Source organism: Vigna angularis, chromosome 4 (assembly GCF_016808095.1).
Source record: "Vigna angularis cultivar LongXiaoDou No.4 chromosome 4, ASM1680809v1, whole genome shotgun sequence".
Classification (NCBI taxonomy): domain Eukaryota; kingdom Viridiplantae; phylum Streptophyta; class Magnoliopsida; order Fabales; family Fabaceae; genus Vigna; species Vigna angularis.
Genome location: NC_068973.1, coordinates 18,769,492 through 18,793,711, shown reverse-complemented (window position 1 = coordinate 18,793,711; position 24,220 = coordinate 18,769,492). Strand labels below are relative to the sequence as shown.

The 24,220-nt window shown below is 34.5% G+C and overlaps 1 protein-coding gene across 3 annotated transcripts in view; it reads right to left on the bottom strand.

Annotated features, from left to right (window-relative positions):
• Positions 1-13,718: 13,718 nt before the first annotated feature.
• LOC108331574 (DNA topoisomerase 3-alpha) overlaps positions 13,719-24,220 on the bottom strand; it is a 44,599-nt gene continuing 34,097 nt past the window's right edge. For 2 of the 3 annotated variants that reach the window (XM_017566347.2, XM_017566348.2), the window contains 5 exons: positions 17,035-17,106; positions 16,789-16,860; positions 16,216-16,371; positions 15,163-15,283; positions 14,395-14,839 (listed from right to left, as the gene is read on the bottom strand). In XM_017566347.2, the coding sequence (XP_017421836.1) occupies positions 14,596-14,839; positions 15,163-15,283; positions 16,216-16,371; positions 16,789-16,860; positions 17,035-17,106 (665 nt within the window). In that variant the 3' untranslated portion in view covers positions 14,395-14,595. Of the gene's footprint in view, positions 13,986-14,394; positions 14,840-15,162; positions 15,284-16,215; positions 16,372-16,788; positions 16,861-17,034; positions 17,107-24,220 lie in introns of those variants that run through there. The other variant, XM_052876375.1, reaches the window with a different exon arrangement.

The window sequence follows — 24,220 nt, the reverse complement described above, 5'->3', positions numbered from 1 at the left end:
CTGCACCAATACTGTTCTTGGTTTTTTTTTGAAGCTTTGTCTGCAAGGCCAGGTCATTCAAGCATGGATAAGTTTCCATCAAGTGTTAAAAAGCTGTTAGAACCAACCAATCCAGATTACAAGTCTTGAAAAACAAAGCTGAAAGTCAGTGAGGCATTTTATCAAACACTTTTGAAATTATCAAACAGTTTGTATTGGAAGAATTTTTGAACTATGCTTGTGTTTTTTTTTCTTGCTTTCTTCATCCATTCTAGTGCCTTGATAAGTTCCTTTTGTGTACCTTTCATTGGTGTGCTGTTCCAAATTGTTGTGTCTATTTTTTTGGCATCCTAAGTTTCAAAACAGTAGCATAGTTTGGTGCAAACAGCAGCATAGTTTGGTGCAGATTTTTAAACTGATTGGTGTTATTTTTCTGAGTTTTGGAGTGTATGTGCAAGCTTTTTGGGGCATCCAGTACCAGAATCCTTCTCCTACTTTGGTAGCCTCCTAGGAAGTGGTTTGAGCATTGAAAGTGGAGCAAGAAGGAAGACTCAACAGCAGCTAAACATCACTGTCCAGCAAGCTGTAAACTCTGTTACAGCAGCAACTTGCATCTCCAAGACAAAGTTTTCATTAAATTCCTGGCCTCATTTCAAGTCTATATCACGGAATTTGATGTTTGAAAAGTGTATTTCAGTTTATTTTTGCTGTTTTGAGTTAAGTGACTTGGGAAAATGCTCTTGAAGCAATTCCAAGTTCACAATTGAACATTGTAATAGTCCAATTTCGTTTTCTTTAGTGTGGAAGTGTGTCAAGGGGCTCCAAGTGTCACTTGCACTTTCACTTAGGGCCGTCTAGCATTTACATTCTTGCATCTTTATTGCTTTCCTTAAATGTCTTGAGTAATCCTTTTGTTTTTAGGTCTCCGTGGTATTTAGGATAGCATAGCATATAGTAAACCTTTCTTTGGTTTGTAGGTTCATAACATTTAAAACGAATTTGAAGAATTTCTACTTAGAAACTAAAGTAAAAGAACATTCTAAGGAAACTCTGGCTAAGGAAGAACTTGGTTTCTAAGCTTGTCCATTTGTGACTCACCTCTTCTTCCTGGGAGCTACTTAGAAACATCTTTTACTTCTAGAATCTCTTAGAAATTTTTCACCAAAAACAAAGAAAGTTTGTGAAAATCTTTTTCATTCATTACTTGTCAAACATTTTGAAAACCTTTTGAAAAACTTTCCTTTGACAAGAATGAGTCAATCAAGTGTGCAAGGAAGTTTGAAACCCAATAGTGAAATGTCTTTAAGGGAAGAATTTGAGCAAAGATTTGAACAAAGGGATAAAGAGATTAGTGAGCTCAAAGATATGATTAGTCAACTTTTGATTAATCAAGATAAAAAGAAAGAGAGGTCTTCCCATAGGAGAAGAGAAGAATCATCATCTTCTCCAAGTGAAATTGAGCAAAATAGTAGTCATCACAATGATGATCACTACCAAATGCCTCCTAGAAGACAACATAGAGTTAGAGAGCATTACCCAAGAGAGCCTAAGATTGATCTTCCTTCCTTCCATGGAAAAGATGATGTAGAAGAATACCTAGAGTGGGAAATGAAAGTTGAGCAATTATTTGAGTGCCACCAAATAGATGATGAAAGGAGAGTCACCATGGCTTCTCTAAGCTTTCAAGGTTATGCCTTAATTTGGTGGACAGCCTTAGTCAAGGACCATAGGCTAAGACACTTACCTCCCATTAGGTATTGGAATGAAATGAGAGCTGCCTTGAGGAGGAGGCATGTACCAGCCTACTATGATAGGGAGATAATGGATAAACTCCATAAACTCCAACAAAGGAACATGAGTGTTGAGGAATATAGACAAAAAATGGAGTTACTCATGTTGAGAGCTGGGATAAGAGAAGAACCTAGGATAACAATAGCTAGGTTTCAAAGTGGACTTAACTATGACATAAGAGATAGGGTTGAACTTATACCCTACAATGATCTCAATGAGTTAGTCCAACTTTGTGTGAGGGTTGAGCAACAACTAAAGAGGAAAAACTCCACCAAGAAAGATTACCCTCATAGTTCTTACCATAAGAAAGAGTATAAGAGGGAGGGTAGTCAAACCAAGCCAAGATATGAAGAGAGAGAGAGAGAGAGAGGAAAAGAAAAAGTCAAAGAACCTTCAAGAGATCATAAGAGTAAGGAGACTAAGTGCTTTAGATGTGGGGAAGAAGGGCACTATGCATCTGAGTGCCGCAATAGAAAGTCAACTTACATCCTTGAGCATGAGAGTGAAAGTGAGGGTTCTTCATATAGTGAGGCTGAGACATCCACTTCTGAAGAAGAAGAAGCTTTACCTTGTGATGGTGACTTACTTATGGTAAGGAGACTCCTGGAAAGTAAACATGTAGAATTAGAACAGTCACAAAGAGATAACCTATTCCACACAAGATGCAAAGTTTTAGAAAAGACATGTTCAATGATAGTGGATAGTGGCTCTTGTTGCAACTGTTGTAGTTCTAGAATGGTAGAGAAGCTTGGCTTAACAACTACTCCTCATCCTAAACCTTACAAACTTCAATGGATAAAAGAGGATGATGGAATAGTAGTTAAAGAACAAGTAAGTGTACCTATTTCCATTGGCAAATATGAAGATCAAATTGTTTGTGATATAGTACCAATGGAAGCTGGGCACATATTACTTGGAAGACCTTGGCAATATGATAAACAAGCTTTACATGATGGAGTCACCAACAAAATCACCATTCAACACAAGGGAAAGAAAATTATTTTGTGTCCTCTTACACCTTCACAAGTAAGAGAGGACCAAATAATTCTTAAGAAGAAGTTGGATGGAGAAAAGAAAAAAGAAAATAAGAAAGAAAGAAAGAATTTGGTAACCCATGCCTCAGCCCATGAAGTTGTCCAACCTCAAACCTTGAATATTTCCAAAAATCTTTTTCTTGGACAACCTCATTTCCTTCTTTATTGCAAAGAGGCATTTGTTTCAATCACTCATGAACTTGGTTCTCTACCAAAGGGGTTGCAAAAACTTTTAAAGGAATTTGATGATATATTTCCCAAAGAGGTACCAAGTGGATTACCACCTTTGAGGGGAATAGAACATCAAATAGATTTGGTGCCTGGGGCAAGCCTACCCAATAGGCCAGCCTATAGAACCAACCCTATGGAAACAAAAGAAATAGAGAAACAAGTTAATGACTTGTTGAACAAAGGGTGGATCCAAAAGAGTTTAAGTCCCTGTGCTGTGCCTGTGTTGTTGGTCCCTAAAAAGGATGGGTCTTGGAGAATGTGTACAGATTGTAGGTCCATCAACAACATAACTGTCAAGTATAGGCATCCCATTCCTAGGCTAGATGACATGTTGGATGAATTACATGGAGCAAATCTCTTCACCAAAATTGATCTTAAAAGTGGATACCATCAAATAAGAATTCATGAAGGAGATGAATGGAAAACTGCTTTCAAGACCAAATTTGGTTTGTATGAATGGTTAGTCATGCCCTTTGGCTTGACCAATGCTCCAAGTACATTCATGAGATTAATGAATCATGTGCTTAGGGAATGCATAGGCAGATTTGTAGTGGTCTACTTTGATGATATCTTAATCTATAGTCAAGGCCTTCAAGAACATCTTAACCATGTTAGAAAAGTCTTGCTTCTTCTTAGAGAACATCATCTCTTTGCCAACTTTGACAAATGTACTTTTTGTCAAGAAAGTGTGATTTTCCTTGGATTCAAAGTGGGAAAAGAAGGTGTACATGTTGATCCAGAGAAGATCAAGGCTATACAAGAATGACCAACCCCTAAAAATGTAGGAGAGGTGAGAAGTTTTCATGGGTTAGCAAGTTTTTATAGGAGATTTGTGAAAGATTTCTCCACCATAGCTGCTCCTTTAAATGAGCTAGTCAAGAAAGATATGCCTTTTATTTGGGGTGATAAGCAAGAGTTGTCTTTTGAGACTTTGAAACACAAGTTAACACATGCACCTATTCTAGTTCTGCCTGATTTTTCCAAAGCCTTTGAACTAGAATGTGCTGCATCTGGGGTAGGAATAGGAGCTGTTTTAATACAAGGAGGACATCCCGTAGCTTACTTTAGTGAAAAACTTAGGGGACCTACCTTAAACTATCCTACCTATGACAAAGAGTTGTATGCCCTCATTAGAGCTTTAAAAACTTGGGAGCATTACTTGGTAACTAGAGAATTCATCATACACACTGACCATGAATCTCTCAAGTACATTAAAGGGCAAGCAAAGCTAAACAAAAGACATGCAAAGTAGGTGGAATATCTTGAGCAATTTCCCTATGTCATCAAACACAAAAAAGGGAGTACTAATGTTGTTGAGGATGCTTTATCTAGAAGACATGCATTATTAGTAACCCTAGGATCCCAAATATTAGGATTTGATGACATAAAAGAGTTATATGAAAATGATGAAACATTTGCATCCACTTATTCATCATGTCTTAAGAAGCCTTTTGATGGATTCTATCTTTCTGAGGGGTATCTTTTTAATAAAGGAAAACTTTGTATACCCCAAGGATCCATTAGAAAACTTCTTATCAAAGAGAGTCATGGAGGAGGACTCATGGGCCATCATGGAGTTGATAAAACTCTAAACATTTTGAAAAGTAAATTTTATTGGCCACACATGAGAATAGATGTTCAAAGGCATTGTTCTAAATGTATAGCTTGTTTACAAGCTAAGTCCAAAATTATGCCTCATGGACTCTATACACCTCTTCCTATAGCTAATACCCCTTGGGAGGACATAAGCATGGACTTTGTCTTAGGATTGCCAAGAACTCAAAGGGGGTATGATTCTATATTTGTGGTAGTAGATCGTTTTAGTAAAATGGCTCATTTTATACCTTGCCACAAAGTAGATGATGCTAGCTATATCTCTAGACTCTTCTTTAAAGAAATAGTGAGATTGGATGGCTTACCCAAAACTATAGTGTCTGATAGAGATGTGAAGTTTCTAAGCCATTTTTGGAAAACTTTATGGGAAAAGCTTGGAACTAAACTTCTATTTTCTACTACATGTCACCCACAAACTGATGGGCAAACTGAAGTAGTAAATAGATCTTTATCTACATTATTAAGGGTAATATTAAGAGGAAATAACAAATCTTGGGATGAACATCTACCTCATATTGAATTTGGTTATAATAGAGTAGTCCACAAGACTACTAATCTTTCTCCTTTTGAGGTTGTTTATGGTTTTAACCCTATCACACCTCTTGATTTACTACCTCTTCCAGAATCATCTTCTTTTCTTCATAAAGAAGGTGCTTCTAAAGCGGAGTTTATCAAGAAGTTACATGAGAAAGTTAAAATCCAAATTGAAAAACAAACTCAAAAATATGCAGAATACAACAATAAAGGGAGAAAGAAAATAGTTTTTGAAAAAGGAGACCTAGTTTGGCTTCATTTGAGAAAGGAAAGATTTCCCTCTCAAAGGAAATCCAAACTTAGTCCAAGAGGAGATGGTCCATTCAAGGTGGTCAAAAAGATAAATGATAATGCCTATATATTAGACCTTCCTGAAAGTTATGGTGTCAGTCCTACTTTTAACATCTGCGATTTAATTCCTTTCACAGGAGATGATCAACAGGATGAAGCAGATCTGAGGACAGATCTTTTTCAAGAGGGAGGGTCTGATGGAAAATCATCAAGAAATCACATTGGACCTCTTACTAGAGCAATGGCTAGGAAGATTCAAGAAGAAGAAGGATCATCTAACATTTTACTTCTATGGAAGGTTACTTATAAAAATCCTTCTTCTCTTAACTAAAGCACTTATATTTTGTTTTGTAGGAATTAATAAATCTTGGAGACTATGATTGAGCCATCCAAGAAGAACCAAGCAAAGGAGCCAAAAAGCAAAGGAGGTGCTTACGGCATGCACCAGCATTTTCCACATGAATTGGCTGATGTGGAAGGAAGCACACACCTTGCTGGATGAGCTGGAAAGAGGCATGGACTTTGCTTGATCAAAATAAATCTGAATCATTTGAATTTAGGAGGGAATTAAAATTAGAAATTAGGCTCCTCTTCACCTATAAATAAGAGGGCCTTTTCCTTGTATTGATTCACTTTTGAGCTTAGTAAATTGCTGCTGAAATTCCCTGCCATCCCTATTGCTCTTGAGTCATTTATTCTCTCTACTTTCTCTTCCCTTTCCTCTAGCTTCCTTCCATTGTAGGAAGGCCTTCTGAGCTGTGAGGTTCCCACACATATTCATTCCACTCAAATACACCAATCATCAATCAATCTTACTCAATTTCCGCTGCATCCACACTGCTGTTTTCCATCCACTGCACCAATACTGTTCTCGGTTTTTTTTTGAAGCTCTGTCTGCAAGGCCAGGTCATTCAAGCATGGATAAGTTTCCATCACCTTATCTGTTACTGATGACAATCTAGTCCCCGTAGTCTATTGTCGTCCACCACTACAGGTTGTCATTCGTTGTTAATGGTAATCTAGTCTACCATAGTTTCTCACTTTCAATCACTATTGACCGTCGTCAGTACTGATACGTAATCTCCTTTGTCAAAGTCATCTTAGTTGAAGTTTCATAGTTGTCCACCGCTATCCAATATTATTCTCCATATTTTTTAGGATTTCTCTCTCTTGTTCATCAATGGCTCCTTCCGTTGTTGTTTCTTCTGACCTCCCTTTTGTCACCATTGTGTTTGACTTGTCCATATATTCCTTTTGTCAGTGGCAAAGATGATTTTTGTTAGGTTATTTATAATTGTGGTGTCTCTTCAAGAATGAAATTTTTATCTACGAGATGTCAACAATGCATTCCTCAACGACGATTTGCAAAAAGAGATTTATATGGAGCAATCTCCCAAATTTGTTGCTCAGGAGGACTTTTTTGTTTGATATTTTGTCTTCTATGTCGTCTTCGCAAATCATTAACAATTTGATGTCACTCAATGACAGAAACATATATTATCTCGTTTGTATGTACCAGCTTGAGGAATAGTATTAGATACATTATCGTTATCTTATCATTATCTTTTATGTTTTGTTACTTTGTTATTATTTCTTATTTATATTTTGGATTTAATTTTTATTTCTTTTATTATAAATAAAATACTTTATATATATATGCATAAGAAATATTAATTCAATAGATACTTTTCATTATATTCCATCAATAGTTTATGTAATTAATTTAGCGATAATAAAACATGAAGTTATATAATATATATATATATATATATATATATATTTATTTATTTTGGGAAAAGTATTTTAGAATTTTTTATATTAATTAAAATATGATGTAACTTGTCAGTTAATTCTTAATATTAGATTTTCCCTATTTATAATTTCACATTATATTTTGTAAAAATTATGATAGATTTGTAAGTTTGTAAACATTAAGATGTTAAGAAATACTTTTTAAAATAATTACAAAATTAGAAACTACATGGACAATTAATATAAATACTTATTTATTTATTTATGACAATTCAACAATTACAAATTATTTTGTATATTTTTTGTAATAATGATCATTAGAAACATGAAATGAAATAAAAATACGACCTCTGAGTGTACCATATAGAAACACATTAATTAAAAGTTTAAAATATCATTTTATACAATATCCTAATATGTGAAATGATTGGTGTTGTAAACGTTTTAGTTACATCGTCACTATAAATTCCATGGCAACAAGATAAGGAATTCATCATACATGTATATAAGAACACTTATACAGTAAAAAATATGTCTTTATTAATGTGTCTTTTAGAGAGATGGAAAAAAGTAAGTCTCAAATATTTAGTCATTGCCTCAACCTCACATAAAAAATAATAAAATAAAAGGTTAAAAATAAATTTTGTTTTTAAATTTGAATACGAAATTTAAATTTCTCAATTTAATATATTTTGATTCTTAAATTTTAAAAATAAATAAATATAATATTTTTAATTTAATGATATTAATTTTTTAAGATTTGTTAAAAAGTGAAACTAACATTTAAGTTTGAATATATCAATATAAATAATTTAAATATTATCTTAATATAAATAGTTTAAATATTATCTTAGGCTTTGTTCTTTTGGGTGTATTTGGAGGAGATGATTTGAATGGATTTGAGGATAATTTTTTAGTTGTTTTTTTGAGTGGATTTGTGGGTAATTGAGAGTGGATTTGAAAGTAAAGTTTGTGAGAATTAGTGTAGGATTTGATTGATGTGAAAGATTTTAAAAATTAGTTTAATTGGTAGAAATTAAAGATTACCAAAATGCCCCTAGTTATAAAAGTAATATAAAATGTTATTTATAAATGTTATATTTAATTGTAAAAATGTTTATAAAGAAAAAAAAATTATGAATAATTTATAAAATTAATGTTTAAAAATTATAAAAATTATAATGTATAGCCCTGTAACCGGTTACACGTTTGCGTAACCGATTACACATGTGCCAGTCAAAACTTCATACCGTTGTAACCGGTTACGACTCTGCTGTAACCGGTTACGCCACGCTCGTTGTTCCGTAACAATTGGAGGGCACATACGACTTTTCCGCAACAATCCACTCAAATCTCTTCGATTTTGCGAGTGACCAAAATCGAGGGTATCCTGCAAATCCATCCTCGACGATTTTCCTCTCAAACGAACAACACACAGTTTGTAATTCATCGCTCACAATTTCGCTTGAACAGTGTTATCTGTTCATGCGAACACAACCTTAATGTAATACAATTAAAAGACTATACTAATTTACTTTTTAATGTTTAAGATCAAAATATATAAAAAATAATAAAATATATGTATTTTTAGATAACTAAACAAATATAAAACAGTTACTTTTTTTTTTCAGAGAAAATTATATAAAATAATCTATAAGTAGAATCCATCCGCATGAAAGAAAATAAAAATTACCAATTTTATACCTTTGATAACTCTAAATAATTGTTAATATTTCAAGAATAATCATTTACTTCTTCTCATATAATGACAAAAATGGTTAAATTTGACACTTTAATTTTATTAAAAAAGAAAATTTGTGTTGCAATACTATATTAACATAGTATGACAATATGACCAAAATATGATACATTTCGATTAAAATTTGATAAAATATCGACTAAGATTTGAAATTGAACGACAATCCTTTTCAACATATGAAATTATCTTAATAGTTTATCATTAACCTCATCATGAATCTGTTTTAATGATAAAAAAAATAACCGAATTAATCTAACAAGTCTAATTAAATTATAAAATTATTATACTTTTAATTAATAAATCAACCTGACTTATTTATGACGGACCTAATATCAAACCGAACTTAAATGATCCAATTTATTCTCATTTTCATAGTATCAATTGTTGTCAGCCACGTGTCCTCACATAACCTTCGTGTTTCCCAAAGCCACAAGATAAATTTATTTAAAAAGTTATATAACAATATTTATGACTAAGATATTTAGCATGAGCCATGATTTGTGGATTGCTTCTTTCACCATTAAATGCAGTATCAATCATTCAATAGAAAACAACATTATTATAATTCTACATAAAGCAAAATTTAGAGCAGAATTACAGTTTAGTCCATTAAACTACCGATTTATAAAATTAGGCAATTTCGTGTGTTTTAAAATTAATGTTGGTATAAATTTATAATATATAAATAAATAAAAATTATTAATTTTATTTTATAGATTAGTTTTATAGGACTAATTTAGATTTTAAATTTATTATTTAAGATGATATTAAAGTTAAAATTTAAGTTAACCAAAATTTATTATTTATTAATTCTATTGTGCTATCCATTATTAGATTATTATTAAATTACTCATAAATTTTAATCGTATAATATGTATATATTTCCTAAGACAAATTTACAATATACAATTAATTTCAAATAAACCTTATTTTTAAAGATGAATTTGTAGAGTCGAATTTTAAGATAATATTAATAATTTTTGAGGAATTATATCTTCATTTTCATTAACCTTTAATTAATTTATGAGGATGTCTCTTTTATAGATAAAGGTTAATTGTTAATAATTTGTTAGTGGGATGAAATGAACTTATAACCTCTTTTATAATTTTTTCAAATTCACCAAACTTACTTTATATTTTTAAAATATAAATAAAGGAAATTAAAGTGAGAACTTCTCTTTCCTTTTCTTTATATTTTATTATTAAGTCTTAATTTATGGTGATGAAAAATAAAAATTTGAATAGAAGGAGATGTGATCGTAAAGGAAAGTGATGAAGGTCAATTTTTTTAGTAGAAGGGACCCATTTAAAAGTAAACCAAAGACAATGAAATGTTGCTTACGAAGTCAGAGATACCTTCAAAATATACACTTTATTCTTTTCCCCACTTCAGCTATAATCTTTCAGTTTTAATGCAAATTTAACCATTCTTCTGAATTTACTACTATCTCACAATATTTTTTTATCATCAAAATTTAAAAGTATGCCCAACAATAAAATAATGGAAGACAAAAGCTTATTAAAAGTAAATGAATATAACTCTTCATAATCCGTTCCTTTGAAATCATCATCATGGTCTATGTTGATGCCATCTCAAGTAATAATCAAAAGGAAAAGAAGTATATATATATATATATATATATATATATATATATATATATATATATATATATATATATATATATATATATATATATATATATATATATATATATATATAAGCTTTCTAACGTAGTTGTTATTATTGTATATTGATGATTTCGTTGACGCATTTTTAATTTGATCTCCATGCCTACGAATCAGCAATAATTATAAAATAAGACTAGCCCAGTAATGTCTACACACACAAAACTAATTCAATAAATCGTACATATAACATTAATTTGAGAAATCCTTCACGCCTGCATGGAGATTAATTTATTTGTTTAACTTAATAAAAATAAGTAAACACTTCAACTAGTTTTTAAAATGTCCATTATATGATTACATTAATTTCAAATATTGTTACATTAATTTATTTTCTTGTAAGTTTGAAATAGTATTGAATTCTTCTTTATATAAATAAAAAATAACATAAAGGCTAACTTCAACCATTACTCGTTATCTTTGAAAAATGATTTAGTAACGTTTATTTAAAAGCTATTGTAACAAATTATATTTTTTCTAATAAAAATAATCGCAGTAACGTTAGGAAGTATCGAAAGCTAAATTATTTATATCATCATAGGATCTCCAGCGGAGGATTTCATGCCTTTTTTTTTTCGTTACAGTGGAAGCCAAGAAAGAGAATTAGGTAAAATATCTTAATAGCTTTATTATCAAATTAAACTATTGCATTTACTTAACGTCAAGCCTAAAACAAAAGAGGTTTGCGACGGTTTCCATCAACCAAACATTAATGGAAATTTAATTAAATTTTGTATGGTTACTGATAAAGTATTTGACGAAAAATTTCTGAAAACTTACTACATAATGTAAATAATAGATTTGCTATTTCGTACACTTGTTAAATCTGTCGATACATAAGCCTTGCTACGTTAGAAAATTTTCAATAATTGTTCATGTATTATATGACTTTTAACACTACAACCGGACACTTGGACATTCCTGCTGATGATTTATTATGAATTATTAGAGTGTTTATATTCATATCATAAAATGTTATATTTAATTTTATTATAGCTATTGTACACATAAAAACTGTATTATAAGTCAAAATTCAAATTACTACAATAATACTAAATATGTTTACTAAATTAGTTTAAAATAAATTTATATAAATACATGATATATAAGTCTGCATCATGCACAGTTTTTCATAAAATAAGGAACCGAATTATGAAAAGAAAAATATTTTATGTACATCATGCCTTATTATATATTTACATCAATATTATTAGATAGTTAAATTGAAATGTACTCCTTTTCTTCAGCAAAGACTATCTGACTCTGAAATATAATAAAAAATTGTGTTAACATTTTTATTTAATCGTGTGAAGAGATAATAACTTCAAGTTGTTGTGAGTCAAACTCACTCTCAAAGTCGTTGCCTTAACATTGGAACGGTTCCTCGATCTATATACTAGTGAGAAGAATTATGCTTGTAAGTATTTTAGTTTTATAAAATGAAGCACAATAATTATTTTTTTTTCTCCGGTAATTATTGATAGAAAAAGTTTAAAGAAAAAATTTCCCAGTGAGAACTAAAGTGGCTAATTTTATTATTCTTAACATGGAAAGGTGCGTGTTTATTTATTTCACGTGTTAGAAGTGCGCACACTCAGCAGATATTATTTGTCCTCTACGAATATGGCTAAACCCTCAACATCTATATATGCACCTAACCTTGGGGGTACCGGTGGGTTTCATTTGCTGCCTTTTCCCTACCTTCAAATTCCATGCTCCACTATTGAAGTCAAGTTTAAAATAATAATTAATAATAATAAAAAGCAAGTGAGCCTTTAATAGCAGAGAATACAAAAAGGTAAAGGGACATTTATAATATTCTAAAAAGAGCATATGTGAAAGGCTTTTCATCTTTCTGGTTGAAAATTATGCTACCCACTGCACTCCTCGAAGCCGAAGGACAACTCTGGCCATCAACTATGATTTAATCCTCTTTTCTCGGTTACCTACTTTCAGGAGAAGATATTCAATTAACAAAAAGAACTTGCACTAAAGTTATATCTAAAATACAAATGGGGTAAGATGGGAAAGAAAGGAAAAGAATATTGTACAAAACATATTAAATTAATATATGAACAATTAATTAGAGAGATTGGTAAAATATTATTGTCCGCATAACCATTGGGCGTAATTAACTTGACGCATATTTGTAAACCTAAACAAAAATCCAAGTTGTCGTTTCTATTCCCTAGTTGCTCTAATTCACTTGCTTCTATTCAAACTAGTATTTAGAAACTAGCAATTCTAGAAAATTAGTACGGAGATTTTTGAAAACTGATCAACGGAATAGTCGACGTATAAATGACTCTAGAAAGTTTTGTTTACTTCTAACCTTTAGATGAAGAGAATGGAAAATATAATGTGTAAAAATTCCATTGGCTAAGAATGATTTTAAGTGAAAAACTCTATTTTCACCAAACTCTTTGCATGAGTAATGGGGCTGAAAAGAAAGAGCTAATTACATTTGATGCTTTAATTTGGCTGGAAATTAATATTCTCTTCAAACAGCATCCATCCGGCGAAGCCTCAAACCCTCGAGGAATGCCAATCATTTAGAACTATAGTACAAAATATTGTGCATGATATATAAGGCAGATAAACAAAAACAAAAAGTTATTGCCAACATTATTTATCCGGACCATGATATTTTAATAATTTTTTATAACAATTTTTTGACAACAGACTATGTGTCATTATTTTATTGATTCATATATTTAAAACGGACCAATCACATACTACCACATAACACATAAGTTATTGTAAAAAAGTTATCAAAACAAGTTGTTAAAAGGGACATTTCCCTATTTCTCCACCTAAATATATTGCGAACAAGTGAATCTCTCTGCTTGCTTGCGATGAGAAAAATCAGCAACATGTTTATGTAGCCAAAGATGACGTGTCTTTATTCTGTTCAAATTGTTGAAGCCCATACGCACATGATTTGGACATTAACAACAAGCTTACTAGAGGCTAGAATAACTCCAAAAGAAATTCATAAAGAAAAAGTAATTCGATGGCTTTGCATTATTAAATTAAGCTTACAATACAGATTAAATTTCCGTGCCACTCCACTTATATATTTGGTTAAACACGATAAATTAGACAGACAGAAAATTGAGACATGAATTATGCCTTCGTTACTAAGTATGGATTTAATGTCCCCTCCTTAGCTGCAGTAACATAATTGTTATGATCTCGCCCACGCACATGCTCCTCCACATTTGGCAAAGGGATTGTTTCGTGACAGCATACCCACCATGTGCTCGACAAACAGACGGTGTGACCAAATTTTCAGGATTTGAAAAGGATTGGACCTATTTCAATATTACTGAATAGTACATACTGTGTGATGGAAATAAAACATAAATGTCTATAATTTATGTCATTGTAGAGCATACGCAGTTCTCATTCACATTTGAATGAATAAATAAATATGAACATGCAGTATTACAAAACATTTTTTTCATGGGAACAAAGTTTGAGATCTATTTCAGCTGGATTCCATGAGGGCGAGTTTTACTCATCACCCAACCAATAAAAGATCATAACAATACCGTCTCAATACCCTGTATCAAAAGGGTTCAAGGGCAAAAATGTATTCCAAAATCCATGGAATTCGGGAACTACAACATCTCCATAAGCAAAGGAGATCCAATTAAAATAGATTCTTCAGTTATTTTAAGTTAAGCTAATGCTACAAGTTCCTTCATACAAGAGAGTGGATGAATGAATAAAAAAGATTTGACAATTAGCATTGGCATATTAGAACCAGTACAAGTCTTGTTCATGAATGCTCAAAAAGATTGACACACTATTCCAGTGTTTATTCAAGCACATGCATAATAATAGAAAATGAAAACACAAAGGTTCTTGATGGCCAACCTTTCCTTCTATATACAGTCAAGGTGAATAAATGTGAAGAGATCAGACACCACGATTGGGGCAGAGATTTGCAAAGTGAGATGGATCACCACACCTAAAGCACCTTCTACCAGAAATAGGATCTCCGGTGGCTGAAACAAATGTTGTGGCAGCAGTATGAGCTCCAGTCTGGCCACCTCTACCACGAGATCCACGTCCACCAGTTCGCCCCGGATTGGAGGATGGAATACTATTTGAACGTGTGGCACTTCTGGCTCCAGTTCCGTCATTGAGGCTATCCTCCCATCTGTGGCAGGATGATGAGGCTTATAAAAACATAACTATCTCAAAACCATGCAATATGGTCCCATTTCTATAAACTGTTCAAAACATAATGTTAGTTTGAGCTATTTGGGTGGATGGAAAGCAGCCTTAAGAGAAAGAGGTTGGCAGGTTCATCATTCAGTTGTTAAGAGACAGATACTATTAAGTGCCAAAGATGAGACAGTTACATAAAATTGGAACACCAGCCAGTAAACAAAAATTGTATTTCAGACACCAGGAGTAAATATATCAGAAAAGACTGAAATATAATCATACAAAAAAAATAAAATTCAAGACTTCACGTACACAAAGAAGTTGCATTCCTGCGATTGACATGCGTAGAACTTCCTTCCCCTGTTATTTGCTGTATTTGCAGTTCTCAAGATACATGGTGTCCTACACGAACTGCATGAAACAGAAGCTTCCCCTGCATTGTTTAATGGTTTATAAAAGGCAAAGCTTTAAATTTCAAATTTGACAGCTGCTAAATGACTGCAAAAAGCATGATAAAAGAAGAACAAGATTTCCCAACATGATGCAACAAGCTGAGAAGATTACTTTTTGGAAAATAAGTCAGTTTTCACTTTTTAACATCCCACTGAAAAATATACCCAAGTTATGACCACAAACCATAACTTGAGAGCTTGAGTGATGAGGACACACAAAAACTAGTAAAACATTAAAATTTAACACTAATTATCTATAACATAGGTTGCCATGGACCAGACAAATTCTTTCCTAGGGCATGGAAGGTTGATAACAAAAACATTGTAGGGCAATCCGGAATAAAAACAAATTAAGGAAAAAAAATAGAGAAAGAGGTGAAAAGGACAAAGTATGTTGCAGTAGTGTCTATTAAATGCCTGAAATATGAAGACATACGAGAAATCTTCAAAATTGAAAAATATAATAAAAAGATTTCAGAACCAAAGCTTTATACGTGGTTAGAAATTGTGGCTTCACGCTTTATGTGGTTAGACCAACAGCTACAGTAAATCGTAGACCAACATGGACTGAGAATAACAGAAATTATCAATGAAAGATTACAGTGAATAGCTTCCTGGCCTTCCCAATACACAATGATCACCGTGTAATGCAATGCATATCACGAGAGCAAATAAATTTGTATCACATGTCAGACCAAGCCCTTAGAATTAATACAAACTATTTTATAGTAAATTCCTCAATAATCCATCTCCACATATTCCAAAATCAATGTCAGTATTCATGAATCATGATTCACTGTAAGCATTTGCTCATATCCCTGTGACAACACTAGATACCCAAGAAATACATTTATTTATTTTTCTCAAAACTGTCTAAACTTGCATAGGATTTTAAAATCCACAGAAACCTTACCGTTATGTTCACTTCTTCCACGATGTCCGACATTCCGAGAGCGTAAAGGACAATCATTAGAAGAATGTCCTGTTTCTTGACAGTTCATACAAGGTCTTTGTCGTGGGTTAGTATGATGGGCATTGCTAGGTGGTGCAGTTGGTCCTCGAGGTCTTGCTGGAAAACATGATAAGGTATATTGTGAGGATTCCAATATTTATTCATGGAAACATTGGGAATAGCAGCAAACAGATTAAAACATGTATTCTATCCTGTTCCCAGTCACTGGCTTGTGACCACAATTATAAAACATACTCAACGCTGAAGATTAAAAGAAAAACAAAAGGTAAAAACTAGCAAAAAGGTTTTAACAATATCCACGAAATGAATGCTATTGTCCCCTAAAAATGTTTGGATGACATTAATCCACTCAAATTTTGTATTGAAAAATGCCATATACACATTGGTTATTTCAAAAGTATGTTCACCTTAAATGCTTATAACTCTTGTCCTACACAACATCCGCCTACATTGATATAATCCAGCAATACTTTTAATAGAGTTTCCAACAATTACTGAGTCATTTAAACAGACCTGGCATGCGAGATCCCCTGCCACATATTTCTGTCACCTGTGAAAGAATCTCGTCACAGCCACCAATGCATCCTACATATCACATGCATTAATCAAACAAAAACATTTTGACTAAAAAAGGGGTTTGAGTCATATCTTTGAATGAACAAACAAATTTTTCCATATTGAGACTAATTTTTCACTTTTGGCAGATATCTAAAGGTGAAATCAGGTGAAAAGAAATTGATCTTGCAGAGGTGCACCTACCCAAATGGTTGACACTGTAGTTTGGTGGAATTTCCAGCTGCCTAAACTTGAACTGAATTAAGTAAACAGGACCTATAGTATTGTATGCAATCAGATATGACAAAAATATCCAAAATAAGACGCAGGGTTAAGATCACTAAAACATAAATAAATTAGAGAGAAATTAGTATTTGTGAAAATGAATTCAATCCCGCTGAAACAGATTTACAGCAGGCATTTATATGTGCCTGTACAGCTAACTAATTCTAACTAGCACTTAGCTTAGTTAGAATTACAACTGTATGAGATCTACTGCAGTACAAAGTATTGAAAAAATACAGTACAACACGATAAAACTACACTCTCAAAGCTATTTTGGTATTCTAGGAAACAAAACATCTCCCTACTCTACTCTAAGATACCTTGATTCATGGAATATTTCTAACCGCACAAATCTGTGTAAATCACAAATTTCCTAAAATATTTTTCTTCAAAGTACTGCACATTATTACTTCCAATACATTATTGTTAGAAGCCCCACATCTACTAGCGATAAAGCTAATTTATAATATATAAGTAGGTGCAAAACCTCATCTTATATGCTGGTTTTGTGGGGTTGAATTAGACTAAAAGTCCACTTCTTAACATGTTATCAAAGCTTTGTTAGAGCCTATTCTAGCGATATTGTTGCACCCGCTATCGGACCGCTCATTAATGTCTAGCTTCACACTCAAGATATATATACCTCGATGTAAGGGGTGTGTGTTGAAAGTTTGTTGTAATTAGAGAAAATATCTATAGAATCTTCCTAATTAGAGAAAATATTTGTAGGATCTTCTAGAATATTTTTTAGTATATTGTTTCCTTATTTCCCTTTTTTAGAAGATTAGATTGCTACAAATAGAAGTAAGGAGAATGTAATTGAGATGAATGAAAATAATAAAGTCAGTCTCTTTTTCAATTTGGTATCAGAGCTACAGATCTTGGGAGCTCCCTTTCTGCTGCAATAGTACCCACCGTCATCATTGTCCAATATCTTATCATTTATGACTCTTGATATGAAGCTTACAAAGAGGAACTCGAGCGCTTGAAAGCAATGGTTGAATCAATGAGTAAGCCGTCTGAATCATGAACAATGTCCATGAAAGGTAAGATTTGTCTCAATATTGTTAGATTTGTTAGGATATTTATCCTATTTTATCACCATTATAGTGTGTCAAGGGTTACCCTATTTATCATGATTATATTATGTCTAGGATCACCCTATTTATCATGATTATATTGTGTCTAGGGTTACCCTATTTATCATGTACTTGTGTATCAATTTATTCTTATAAATAGAAGATTGTGAGAGGGATCAATCAAGCCCTCTAGAATTATTTTGCAGTTTCAATCTTAAGTAGATTTAATTCATTCTAATGTTTGGGGACCTGTCATAGAATCTATTTCTGGAGCCAAATGGTTTGTTACCTTTATTGACGAATGTACCTATGTCACGTGGACATATCATATGAAAAATACATCAGAAGTTTTCCAAATCTTTGTTAATTTTTTCTGTCTTGTCCAAAATCAATTTGGAAAAAATATAAAAAGACTCAGGTTTAATAAATATGTGATTCATGAATTTTTCAATTTTTTGTCTCAATGGTATTGTACATGAACTAACATCTTGAAGTAACTAGAGCTCTTCTTTTTCAAATGTTTGTTCCAAAACATTATTGGAGAGAAGTTGTGTTAACTGCCACATATCTCATCAACAGGTTACCCACTAGTATCTTAAATGACATTAGTCCTATAGAATCTCTATTGTCTTTTCTTCCTTCTTCCCCCCAATAACGAGTCTACCAAGTCGAGTCTTTGGATGTATTGTTTTTGTTCACTCACATCATCCTAACCGTAATAGATTAGATCCCAGAGCTCTTAAATGTGTCTTTATTAGGTATCCTTCTAATAAAAATGTATACAAATTGTTGTAAAACATGAAATACAATGTAATCTATATTTCTTCCATAAAACTTATTACAAGATACTACCTATTTATAGAACTATGAACCTAATAGTTAGGCACATCCTAACCTAAGTTAGGCACATCCTAAAGACACAAGTTAGGCACCTCTTAGACAAGTTAGGCACCTCCTAACATAAATAAATATTACATTTGACACTTCAACACTCCCCCTCAAGCTGGATCATACAAGATTGTATGAACCAAGCTTGGACTAGACAAAACTCAAATGGAAATAACATCAATAATCCAAATTGCACACACAAACAAGTGTAGCCCAAGAAACTTCAACTTGATTTCAACTCAGAAAGTCTTCAAACGCAAGAGATCTCCATCAGTTACTTGAGAGGCCTTCAAAGGCTAACAACCACAAACTTGTAGGGACTTAACCACCCTAAACAATGAACCTTCAGGGACTTCAGTGCCCTGTGTAGCAATAAACCTTCAGGGACTTCACTATCTTGAACACCAATGAACCTTTAGGGTCTTAACTGCCCTAAATAGCAACAACCAGCAACAAACCTGTAGGGACTTAATCACCCTACAGCGGCTGAGACTTCCCCTCTCACGGAGGTGAAAGAACGGGTGAGAACCGATCCGTACGAGGGACAAACTCAATCCCATAGCATCAAGCGAGTCAAATCAGCGGTCGATCTCAAAGAACAACTCTCAATATGCTGTTTCAACAAGGCATTGGCGGTGTAAAAATCCCTTCACATGGCGGAAAGAACTGACGCAGCAGTAGCGTTGTTTGTGGTCCTCAAGAATTTGAACAGGCTTGGCTCACAAGTTGAATCAGCGGAGCAGCAAGGAAAAGAAGGAGCGCTTGGTTGGTCTGAAGGAGTGTGTATGGATTCCAACTCCTCCAAGATTGACAGTGCAAAGGTTGCAGAGAGATTGACAGTGACAGATGGCATCAAAGAGCTAGAGAGATGTTGGAGGTCCAAATATTCTCTGTTGGATTTCTCCATATGGTGATACTTAGTTGTGTATCACAATAAGCACGGGCTAAATTGGAGCCCAAAGAAGAACTGGCAGTTGCGGCAACGACTGAGGCAGCGGCGGCTAACTACACCAGCTTCGACTGTGTGGCATCAAAGCGGCGAAGACGACGCACAAAACGCAGAAACCAAACTGGAGAACAAGAGGGAATGTAGAGACAGGAAGCCCTTCACATTGGTGAAGGCAAAGAGCCCTTCTCAATGGAGAAGGAGATGATGGAAGCGGACTTGGTCACAAGTGCCGGTGCATTCAGCGGCACAGGCGGAGACGACGGGCAAGTTGCAACCACTTCTGGGAAGAACAAGGCAAACCAAACTGAGAAGTGCTTTTAAATGCTTCAGCAAGGTGTGACAGAGAAGAACTTTCCAGAATGGAGAAGAAAGAAGTGCACAGCGGCGGTTGTTCGAGAAACCAAACTGAGAACGAAGACGGAATGCTTCGAAATGGAGACAACAGCGGAAGGATGCAACGAGAGTGAGGTCCGACGATGCGGAAGAAGAAACCCATTGCAGCTTACAGCAATGGCTGCTCTCGAGGGTCTGAACAGAGAGAGAATGCTCCGGCGAGACGACCGGCAGCGTCGCGGTTGGATTTCGACGTCAGGAAGGCGGCGCGTGAAAAACACTTGTCCGAGAACTACCAGAAAGAGGAGGCGCGTGACGGCGCAGGCGGACGAGACGGAGACGGTGACCACCAAGGATAGGTCACGCTCGAAGAAACGAGTCAGATCCACTGGTCGACAGTCGGAACCTTGACGGTGGCCGGCGAGAAGGCGGCGCGTGGCAAACACGCATCCGAGATCAGACTAAGAGAAGAGGCGCGTGGAGGCACGTTTAGCGGATTCTGTACCTGACTCCGGCGGGGTTGACCGTCGCTCAAGGAGGCGGTCCAGATCCGCTGGTCATCGGACGGAACTGCGACGGTGGTGGCCGGCGGCGGTCGACTCGGCGGTCGACGGTGGAGAGCAGCGGTGACGGCGGAGAGCAGCGGTGACGGCGGAGAGCAGCAGTGGCCTAGTTCTCTTGGTCTTGGTCATTGATTGACAGCAACATGATAATGCCAAAAATAACTCAGCATCACTTAAAATACCAGTTTCAGCTACTGGTCTGAAATGGGTTCGAATCCCATTTTGAGATTTTGTCACTTAGTTTCTGGATGCAGGTGAATTGAATTCCAGAATAAGAAAGTGTTGGTGACATTGGAGAAAGGCTAGGTGAGGCCAGCACATAAAGACGTACTGAATTTGGCTAAGGTAGAGAAATGACTCCATTCTAATTTTAGAGAGCTGCCCACTGAAACACAAAGGCTGAAAGAGACATAAGTCTAACAGCTTGACTGGGGCAATTGCAGGCCAATAACGCACAAAGGCACATGTTTGAAGAAGAGACTTTTAGGGATCCGCCGGCGGCACGGCGGCCGGCCGCCGGCAGACAACAAAGATAGTGATGGAAGAGACTAAAGCTCTGATACCATGTTGTAAAACATGAAATACAATGTAATCTATATTTCTTCCATAAAACTTATTACAAGATACTACCTATTTATAGAACTATGAACCTAATAGTTAGGCACATCCTAACCTAAGTTAGGCACATCCTAAAGACACAAGTTAGGCACCTCTTAGACAAGTTAGGCACCTCCTAACATAAATAAATATTACATTTGACATTTCAACACAAATGTTATCATCATCACAGTCGCCATGTCTTTGACACAATGGATGTCACCTTTCATGAAACAATCCTTTTATGTACCATTTCAGGGGGAGAAAACACTTGAAGTGGATGAACTCTCCTTCTTGTCATTACCATGTTTGCCTTTGCAGGATGCTCAAGATCAAAGCAATGAAGCTACCATAGTCCACAATGAGGAAGAAGAGGAAGAAGACATTTTTTGGCAAAAAATATGAAAGAAGAAAACAACCCACTTCGACTCACGAGCAAGAAAAATTGTCTAATCTGGAGGTGAGGACCCTTGAAGATAACAATGAGGAGGTAAGTATTACTGAGGATTTACCCATTGCATTAAGAAAGGAAAGAAGATCATGTTCTAAATGTCCTATTTCTCATTATGTTTGCACTAACAATCTCTCTAATAAGCATAGACGCTTTATTGATGTTATTGATGCCACAATTCCTACCTCAATCCAGGAGGCCATGAAAGAAGAGATGAATGCATTAGAAAGAAATTTAACTTGGGAGATTGTTGATAAGCCAAGAGACAAGAAGGCAGTAGGGTATAGATGGATATTCCCAGTGAAACATAAGGCAGATGGGACAATAGAAAGATATAAAGCTAGATTGGTGGAAAAAGGATATACCCAAACTTATGGGATTGACTATGAGGAGACGTTTGCCCCAATGGCAAAGATGAATACAGTTCGAGTTGTTCTCGCTTTGGATAGAACTTACACCAGTTGGATGTGAAAAATGTCTTTCGTATTCGTCATGGAAATCTAGAAGAGGAAGTGTACACAGAGATTCCCCTAGGTTTTGAAGTGAAAAATGAAAAATAAATGGGTATGCCTCCTAAAGAAAGCATTGTATGGTCTTAAGCAATCCCCTAGAGCATGGTTTGGAAGATTTAAAAAAGCAATGGTTTCCTTGGGATATAGACAAAGCCAAGGAGATCATACTCTATTCATAAAGAACTTTTCTACTGGTAAACTCACTTTTCTATGTGGATGATATGATTATTGCAGGAGATGATGAAACAAAAAAATTGGCGTAAAAGAAAAATTGACATCCCAATTTGAAATGAGAGACCTAGGAAAACTCAAATATTTTCTTGAAATAGAGGTTGCTTACTCTAGGAACGAAATTGTTATCTCCCAAAGAAAATATGTACTTGATCTTCTCAAAGAAACAAGAAAGTTGGGATGTAGAACCTCAATTGTTCCTATAAAACAGAATCACAAAATTGGAAGTGAAGAATGTGCTCTTGTCGAGAAGGCCCAATATCAGAGATTGGTAGGAAAATTGATTTATCTATCACACACAAGACCAGACACTGCTTTTGCAATTAGTGTAGTGACCCAATCTATGCATGTTCCAAGAGAGATACTTGCAAGCAATTGACAAAATTCTCCAATACTTGAAGTTAAGTCCAAGAAAGGGGCTATTATTTAAAAGGGAAGACACATTGACTACGAAAATATATACTGATGTTGATTATGCAGGTTCTATTATTGACAGAAAATCTACTTCTGGGTATTGTGTGTTTCTTGGAGATAGTTTGGTAACATGGAGGAGCAAAAAGCAAGATAGAGTATCTTGTTCTAGTGCAAAAGCAGAATTTCGAGCTTTTGCTCAAGGAATGTGTGAAGGGATCTAGATGAAATCATTTTGAATGACCTTAAAAGTCAAGGTGGACAACCCTGTGTAACTACACTGTGACAATAAGTCTGCCATGAGCATTGCCCATAATCCAGTACATGACAAGACCAAACACATTGAGATTGACAGACATTTCATCAATGATAATCTAGACAGATATTTGCAAAGTGCTCCAATTGTGGGAGAAAGGCCAGCAATGAAGAATCACACCCTGTTAGGAGGTTAAGAGTGTATGAAAGAAGAAAGAAACATTAGTTAGCCTAACTGCCTTAGCAGTTAGGAAAGGCGGGAAGGGGTTGTATAAATAGGTCTTGTATAATTGTAAGGGGGGTCTTTTTGGATCAAGTATTAGTCTGACAAGAATTCTTTAATCCTGTAAGGGGGGAGGTTAAGCTCTCATCATTCGCTGTACTTTGTATTCTTTGCTGTTGATAATACAAAGAGAGGTTATACAATATTTCTGTTGAGTTGTTTGGGTGTGTTAGTGGGAGTTTCTATAGGTTTCTTGACCAGAAACCTATCACACCTCTGTAGGAAAGAAAAAAACAAAACAAAAGGGAGATTTGTAACAAAAAAATATAGTATGATGGAGGAGGAAGGGGATGAGACAATAAAGAGAGTTGAAGGTGGAGATGCAGCCAAGCAACAATTTTTACCAAAATCAGATTCACGTAATATGAATAAGAATTCCAATAGGCTTTTTTTATCAAGAAGTCGATCAACACTCCCCTCGTCTCAACCACACACGAAAGGAAACAAAATAGTATGTATATTATTGCTACATGAATGAATCAATGTACAAAGAATCACACCAAGGAAGCCCTCTCTCCCTCCACTGGAACAAATATCCAGTCTATACCCAATT